General features: G+C 39.7%; 1 protein-coding gene across 1 annotated transcript; it reads right to left on the reverse strand.

Moving 5' to 3' along the window:
- Positions 1 to 78: 78 nt before the first annotated feature.
- Positions 79 to 8468, reverse strand: ccng2 (cyclin G2). Its single transcript, XM_071466494.1, has 8 exons — positions 8319 to 8468; positions 6432 to 6589; positions 6170 to 6307; positions 5407 to 5657; positions 4614 to 4692; positions 4368 to 4466; positions 3176 to 3375; positions 79 to 1459 (listed from the first exon to the last, which is right to left on the reverse strand). Exons 2-8 carry the CDS (start codon positions 6534 to 6536, stop codon positions 1327 to 1329), a joined length of 1005 nt encoding a protein of 334 aa, XP_071322595.1. The 5' UTR covers positions 6537 to 6589; positions 8319 to 8468; the 3' UTR covers positions 79 to 1326.
- Between the last annotated feature and the right edge of the window lie 690 nt (positions 8469 to 9158).

A 9158-nucleotide genomic window follows, 5' to 3' on the forward strand; every position in this document is an offset into this window, starting at 1 on the left:
GACCTGGATCATTCACAGTCAAGTTTCAAACCATGCAGCTGTTTTCAGACATGATGGAAGAAAAACACTGACAAAAGGTTAAAAATAACATTTTTATAAGATTTTCTTTTTCAGTACAGGTGACAAAAAATAATAAATAACTTAATATCTACAAAGAACTATTAACAGATTTTTTTGTACATGATTTACAGTTTTACATGTTTTTGTATTAACATATTTTTTTAACATTTTTAACATTTTTTAGACTCTTTTTGACACTTGGTCAGCATTATTTAGTTCCATTCAACATTCTCTCTGAACACTAAAGACTTTTTTATGCTACATCCTAAAATTGGCAACTTTAAATTTAAACCAGGTTCACACATATACACACCCACAAACACACTTTTACACACTTATTAAATGTTTTTTTCTGAATGCCCTGTGGTGTCAGTCTGAAGGAAAACCTGCTGTAAACTCAGTGATGCTGCAAATAAAAACATTGCTAACACATTAGTTTCCCTTCAGACACAAACTCCAACCCTCAGTTTCACCATTTAACACTTGAACTTAGATCAAAAGAAAATTGTGCAAAGTAAACTTTTCTAGAGGATCAGAGCAGCTGCAGTCGTGTGGCTTTCAGTCAGATTTGGAGACGGTTATCTTGAGAAATGACAAACAATGCTCCAATGTAGTTTCCAAGCCTGTTAGCCCAAAAACAAAAAAACACAGTTAAGTGGTGATGAGGGCTTAATGACCATCTCAGGGTAACTGAAAACTCCATCTGTGTTCATCATGTAATGGCAAAGTGAAGATAACAGTTTAAAATCCCATCAGTCTTTTTCTCTCATAACCACACAAGACAATGCGACAATGGCCACTCAGCCTCTGTACAAAGGAGGAACTCCTCCTTACCCTTAAGAAAAACAGTCTTACATTAATAACAGCCAAAAAACATTCTATTAAATAAACACCACATTTTAGCAAATTATCTTCTTGTCAACAATGAGAACTGTTTCTGGTCTGATCTGACAGTCAAGTGTCCAACTGCGGTGTCGGCAAGCTCCTTCAAGACCAACCACTGCAGTGAGTCAACCAGAGTTTATCTGCTAAATATCACTTCTATGTCCTTAAAATCTTGCACCCTGGAATGTGACATTTAAACATGCACCAACACTTCTATAAACTAAAATCTACCAAATCTACCAGAAGAGTCTGGACTGTTCAGCTGCCAGTTGTGTGACTCTCCACCAGCACCAAGGCTTATTAAACAATAAATTAACAGACATCAGGTAATAGGGTTAGAGGGAGAGGGTCGAGATGATGAGGCACGGCACGGCAGTGGCTTCAGGCGTGGAGGTGTCTGCTGTGTTTTTGGCAGCGGAAGTGCAGAGGGAAGAAGGGCCCTTCAGCGTCGCTGCCAAGAGAACTGCTGAGGGACTCTTCACCTGAACTCATCACATCCTCACATGAATCCTCACTGGAGAGACAGAGAGAGACACCGTCAGGATACAATCACATACACACAGCAGGATAGACTTCAGAGTTCAGTCAGCCCCAGGTATATATAAAGATATGAATAAAGAAACAATAAATTATGAAGAAATAAATATGGATGGATGGATAGTGATAAATGAGTATTACTTTTCCCTCTGAGGATATAATAATTCCTGAGCTTGGTAACATTTATGTCATACTGGGACAGATGAAGACACAGTTCACATGATGTAGCAAGAAAAAAAAAAAGTGAAAGAGAACAGTTCCTCTATTTCAAAATGACTTTTCATCAGCTGATCTCTTATTTTGACTTGTGACAAGTCCGAGTCGGCTGCTGTCAGTCTGTTAACATCTGCTGACTCCCTGCTTAATTTTCAGGTGTCAAATGTAATGTCATTACAAAAATGGTTTTCATTGGACTGAGCTGCTCTGTGGATTAATGATTCCTGTTTGCAAGAATCAGCTGAGAAAAGTCTCCATGTTTGGTTCCTGCTTTTGTTTTCTTTTTACAAACTGACTCACAAAAAACTTTTCCAGAAGTTCCATGTTGCGTAAAGGTGAGGCACTCTGACTGTGTGACGTCATGGAAACGTCTCTGTCAGTGGGACGTGACCAGTGACTCGCACACATCCCATTATACAGTGCTAGGAGTTATGAGAGGCCATAACAAGCTCAGACACTCAGAGTGTGTGTGTGTGTGTGTGTGTGTGTGAGAGAGACGTTGTTACAACACAACAGAAGGTGTGTGTTGCTGCACAGCTGGTTGCCTCAGAGGAGTGTTCTCTCTCATTTAATCTGTAACTCTTACAACACTCTCCTGGGCAAAAACTTCAACCCTGATTAATACAATTAACTTGTAAAGATTTGAAAGAAGTGACACGTTGAGTTGATCTGTACCAGTAACATGAAGTCTCCTTGTAACTTCTGTTCATTTCTGTTAAACTAACTGGATTGTGTAGAAGAGTTAGGAGGAGACTTTTTTTAAATCAGGGTTGCGTTGCTGTCGAAACTGAAACATGTAGTGTGTATGGTGACACATGGGTGTTGCCTGGTTCCTTTTAATTTTGAATACCTGTGATGTTTTAGGAGTGTTTGGTATTCACTGGGTGTGAGGCGTCACATGACGTCATCTGCACCAGCATGAAACTGAATCCAATACTTCATTGCTCAGTTCACCAGCTGAGTCTGATAGTTGAAGCTTGGTGTGAAGCACAGTACTGTGAGCTCTGCCTGAAGTGTGTTTGCTTCCCAACATTGGCTTGGTCAGATTCTTTTTTTTTTACCTAAGATATTTTATGATTTAACTCATGCTTTTGTTATTTTATTTGGATTGAGAACTTTGACTGTTTTGTTAAACAAGGAAATATAACTATGGAAACAAGTGAAAACATACATTATCAGTAACACACACCTGATTCCGTGTTGGTTCCCGTTAATGAAAAAGAAAAAAAAAATGTTCCAATTGATTGTGATTTTTAATATTTTAGCTGAATGATTTAATGCTGATTCATAAAATCCCAGGATCAATATTTGCATCCCTCTTTTTCTCAGGGACTGTGTGTATTTACATTGAATCTTATGTGAAACATTGTTATTTATCATTATCACTTCCTTATCAGTCAGTTATAGAGCCTTGCTCAGGCGTGTTTGCGGCTCTGACAGTGTTATTATGTTGCTCGGGTGTGTGTGGGGCTCTGACCTCTCACTCTCATCCCAGCCTCCTTCAGGGATGGTGGGCAGCTCAGGGATGCTCCGGTAGCTGTGCAGGTTCTGGGCTGTCCGCCGCGACACTATCCACTGCAGCTTCCTGTGGTTGGGTTTGCTGCATTCAGGGGAGGCGTAGTCTGACAGACACTGAGCCACACGTTCACTCCACAGCAGCAGCTCACCATCAGCAATCTGAAACCAAACAACACAGCAATTCAGTTGAGCTGTTTGGCCCTCTGCCCTGGACATTAACTGACATCAGTGTATTTAAAATAAAACATTTACTTAACACAACAGAATAGTGACTGTAAACAGAAGCCTGGATTCTGTATCTGGCTTAGGAGGTTCAGAGAAACCAGGTTAAAACACCCTCTGTAGGTTTGTGCTGAAACCTGATCAGCTGGTCATGTAACACCTGAACTTTAAAGTGTTTGAAAGGGGGAGGGTTGGAAAGACAAACATCCAGGAGACCAGCTGTATCACTGTGGCAGGAACATACCAAGATCTGAAATAATCCTGACCTCAATATAAATCCAATACACTATTTTTTCAGATTTAAGTAAAGCAGTAAAATTTCATACATTACATCCAAACTAAAGACCCGCCCTTACACCAGTCCTAAATTTCCACATATAAATATGACAGGAAAATAATTCAAAGTTGAGATTACATAACCACAGCTGTTGACAGAGAAAAAATACTTTGGGCCAGAACCAAGCTGAGAATGAATAAACACCCACATACTACTGCTGCCGTTCAGAATATGATTACATATCCATTCAGCATTGTGTTCACTTCTCTTCCACTCAGCCAGAAGCTGGAATCTCCCCTTGAAGTAATAAGCCTTTAGGCTGCATGGCTGGTTAATCAAACTGTTTGCCATGTTATTGTCTGTTGAATTTTGTCTCAACAGGTCCCCAAAACGTTTCCTGTTTGCAGCTGATCCAGGAAATTGTGAGCTGATACCAACAGTTCATTAAGCTTTTATGAAACCACCAAAGTCCTGTCAGTAAACCTTTGGACTCTCGTTTTCTCTAAAATTAATTTGCTCTGACTTGCTGTTGTGAGCGATGTTGCCTCTATTGTGTCTTTTTTTGAGTCTCCATTACATTAGGTTTCCACAGGTGTTCTCTCCCTCACTGGATGAGCTGTTGTATAGTGAAGTCATGCAGTGTGTTGTTTACCTTCAGGTGTCTCTGGATGTGATAGGCTATTTCCAACATGTCCTCTGACTGAATGGCTTCAATCTCCTGCCTCAGAAGAGACAAGGCTAGGACGGAGGGCTAGATGGACAGACAGAAAGGGAGGAAGAAACAGAAACAGTTTTTATGTCAAACTAACAACAACATAACAACACTGATTTCTGAGCAACGTATTAGACTGCTGGGCTGCTGTCCAGTTGTCCTTTGACCCCTGCAGAGCATTCCTACCTTTGCTTTAGAGAAGGAGATCCGGCACAGACAGGCTTTGAGCTGAGCCTCCAGCTTCTCCAGGTTCAGAGTCTCCTTCCTGTTCACACAGACACACACAGTCAGGTTAAAGTGTGTTTCCAGGTCGGTGGTGTTTCCCAGAAGGACAGAATCAACTGTCATCAACTCTTAAACTACACTTTTTAAAACAAACTGGAAAATAAGACAAATGAAATTAACAACTAACTCATCACAAGATTGTTAAGACCTTCTGAGAGCCCTGACACTGAAAATACTGTGGAAAACAAAACAATGACGTAAACTGTATGTGCTGCAGAATGTTGAACCAAAGTGCAGCTAAGCAGATTACAAACAATATGCCAGAGTTATGTAAGCGTGAGGTGTTGGTGCCAGCAGCAGCAGACAACAAATCTTATCAGTGCACTTCAGTCAGACAGTGAAGTAGGCTGATAGTTGACTGCTGCCCTACATAAAGTGGAGCTACTGTGACAAATAAGTAGTGCAGTGGAGAAGCTCCACCACTCAAATCAGTGGAAAACTTGAACTCTTTTTGGTCGAGGTACGGATATGTGACAAAATTCCTGAATATGCCTCAGTAAGAAACTTCAAACTCAGAAAATTCAGAAAAAAACTTAATGTGTTTGAAGCTGACACAGACGAAAGAATAAAACGGACTAAATGTTGATGTTTATAGTACACTGATACGTATGTCATGGTTTACATATAAATGAGGTGAAATAAATCAATCAGAAATGTTAAGATGCACATAATTTGCTGTACATGATTGTCTCACCTGTCCATGGAGTGTGAGCATGTAATCTGGTGGTACAGGTGCAGAAAGGTTAAGGCAGTGATGGCTTTGGATTTGAAATTAAGCTTCTCAGCGACAATCTTCTCCATGCGGCCGAGGTCGGACACTGTGAACCTGCACTGTCCAATGCGGATGAGCTCATCGGTGGGGGTCAGGTTGCACTCTTCCTCTGTCACTTTGGCTGCCATGTGGAGGCAGCTGAGGCTGATGCAGGATAGGTGCTTTGGCTGGATCTGAGGGGGGGTGAGAGGTGAGTTAGAAACAGTTTGAATATTACTTGCTGAGTAAGAACTTCTTGTTTTTACATCAGAAACGATGTGACGGTTTATTAAAGGCCACTTCAGGCTGCTGAGAACATCACAAGATCTGCATTGATTATCATTAAATTAAGCATTTTACTCGCTACACTGAATTTATGTTTCATGAAGAAGTGATTGAGTAAGTAGGAAATAAGAGATTCACCAACAAGACAAAAAAAAACAACTAAAAAGTAACAAGATTATTTAGTGTACCAATGAAGAATACTGTTTTGAAAAAATCCTGTACTTCTTTTAGTGCACATATAATTTAAAGCTGAATCCACACACACCACATTGATCAGATACTACTACTTTTGCTGTTGCACTGGCACCAATACTACAGACTTTTGCAAACCATACAAGCAGTCAAAATGTGTTACCACACCCTGAAAAATGAAAGCTAAAGTGTCCTGTGTCTGGTCCTATCAGGTGAAAGCATATCGTACCCTCATCATGGCCAGGAATCTGTCCAGCAGGTTAACAGCCAGGACGAAGGTCTGTGTGCTGTAACCAAAGAAGCTGGTCAGACTCCACAGGTCCTCCACTTTGGCATCTCTGCACTTGGCTGAGATCCGACTGTCATCCTGTAAAATAAGACATGCTGGTGATTAACCTGGTTTGTCTGTCACAACACTGAAAGGAGAAGAGATGTCCCATTTACTTAATCTACTGTGGATCAATGATCAGTTCTTTGGCAAATGTCCTCACCTGTGTTGTGGATTCGATTAGGCTCAGTCCCGTCTCTTTAGGGAGATAATAAACCTCCTGCTCATAATTTACTCGCAGCTCCTTCATGAGCTTGAAAGCGTCCATGTCTCAGCTGGCACTGGAAGAAGTGACCTCTACTTTTCACCAGAGTATTTACACTGCAAAACAAGAAAGCACCAAGATTCAGCTTTAAATCATAACCTTCATGCAAGAAAAATCACACCTGTAATCCATATTGATTTGCAGTGTTTATGGAGTGTCTTAGATGACACTTTTCTGACTTTGTAATAAAGTGCCTATCACCAGTTTCACAAGCTCTATGCCACTGTATTTCACTGAAAACATCTTTATAAAATGACTGTGACAATGGAGCTTGTCTCAGATAAGTGTGTTTTCATGTTTATCTTTTACAATGTTAACTACCCCCCAAAATATGTTCACTAATTCTCATAAATGAGTAGAAAGGTCTGGACTACCAGAATTAATCATTAGAAACTCTGATAAATCAAGTGGCTGTTGGAATATTTACCAAATCAATTACATGTAACATTCTCCAGTTTCTGGTTTATGCAATTATAAATGTATTATATTTGGATTTTGGGATCTGACCTAAAGCCATCACCAGGTGCTCTGAAATGTTTGAGATGGGCACTTTTAAAGTCTTTCTGACCCTTGTAGGCCAAACTATTAATTGACCAATTATAAAAGTAATCCACTTACTCTGTAACTACAATAATCATTATTTAATCCCAAGTGAGAAATACAATATAATATCAATCACTGTAACAACATACCCCTTTTCTTTCACAGCTATTTAGGGACTGTAAAATAAAATATATCTCAGACAAAATATCAACTTTATATAATGTCTGGGCAACTGTTATAATGTTACAATTTCGGTATTCATCCGTATTTGGAAAAAAAAGGTGATTTTCTATTTCTGTTGAATAGTTACGATACTGTATATCACTGGTATATATTCGCTAACTGGGGTCACAGCTCAAAGCCCAGCCCACTTCCCTCAGCTGGGCTCCGGTGTCAAATTTCCTCTGGTTGACGCCTTCCGTCCTCTGGTCGAAAAACAACTACTTTTCAAGGTTCTGTCTGTTAATAAACAACCTACAACACTCACAAATACAAGCCACAGGACTGGAAGTCCTCAGTTTCATCATTTTACTCGCAGGTGTCGGAGGACGCTAACGTTAACCGCAGCTAGCTAACGTTTTAAATCCTCCCTGGCCTGGGCGGGGGAGGGGCTGCTTTTTTATTCCTCAAACGTTAAAGCTCTATCAAATCATAATGTAAAACACAATTATTAAAAGAAAAAATACAGTTTTTATGACAGCGCAGCAACAATGTAATTAACCCTAACAAAACGTGATTCTGATGGTTTTTTATATGCTTTATATGTTTACCGTGGTTTAGAAAAAAGGTCAACTGGAGTCGGATCCAGGAGATTCCAACAAACAACATCTCATGAAGAAAATCATACGTGCTCACGTATGTAAAATATCTATTTTAAACATGAAACCATGATAAGAAAAAGGACTCACTCACTCGCTAAATTCCACTATATGCTACAGAGACAGAGACTAGAAGATATACTTGAATACCATTTATGTCGTTCCTGTACGAGCTTAGTCGAAATTGTGTGATGGAAAAATATATGTAAAAGAAAAACAGACACATTATTATTCACTTTCGACCAACACTAGCTTTTGTTAATGAAGGCTGTTGCCAAATGAACGTCCTATTGTCGACCGTTTACGTTCGTCTGCTTTTCTCTTTCTCTTTCTGCTGGCAAAATAACGCAAATATAGTTCAGTAAATACGCGTGTAGTATGTAATAAAGTGTAATTTTAATAAAACTTAAAAGATTCACTCTACCTGATTTTGCGAATTAAATCCTCATATCTGTTGTGTATGCTCCAGCGGAGAGCTATTCCTTCTTGTCTCTCCTTTCTTTCTCTCTCTTTTGTTGATGTTCGTAACGCTCACGCCCCTCGTGCGTACGTGCATGAAAGCAACCAATCAAAGGCTTGAGTCCAGAATAGAAATCCCCTCTTTCGGGCTTAACACCGACACTTAAATCTTACTATGTTTTGGTGTCGTTTCGACCGAATGGCTGACAGTGCCGTAAATAAGTTTGTAGATGAGGTCGATAATAAATTTTCAATCAACAAAAGCCACTGGAACTAAAATACAGTATCTTATTATGTGTGACGATTACCCTGTGACTGACGTTTCCATTGGCCAATCAGCGAGCTGCAGTTTGGTATGTTCAAATTGTCCGCCCAAAATGGGATGCTTTGATTGGCATACCGAGTTCTGACGCAATCATAGCATTACGTAGTGCTTTTTGACTGTGTCTTTTATTTATTGTCTACAACAAACTTTATCATAAATGTCAAATGTAAAGTCTGTTAATGGTTCTCTGTCTGGCTGTGTCCTAACAGAGCCTAGCAGTGCTAACAACATAGGGATATAGGTATGCTCAAATGTGAATGTAAAGACGAGTAACAACAATCTGCATTGAGTAGTCCTAATCAGTTAATATCCACCGATGAACAAACTATGTTTTTCTCAAATAAACATTGTTCATATAGGTCTGACTAGCCTTATAACCTTACGCATACAAATCATGTAGACTGGCACAGTAGTCAATGTCGAAAATAGGTCAGTCTTGATACTTGCTCGCACAGATAAATCAGTTCCAGGGGAACAACC

Source organism: Trachinotus anak, unplaced genomic scaffold, assembly GCF_046630095.1.
Source record: "Trachinotus anak isolate AG129_WGS33_773 ecotype Australia unplaced genomic scaffold, CSIRO_AGI_Tana_v1 ptg000028l, whole genome shotgun sequence".
In the NCBI taxonomy this organism is placed as follows: Eukaryota; Metazoa; Chordata; class Actinopteri; order Carangiformes; family Carangidae; genus Trachinotus; species Trachinotus anak.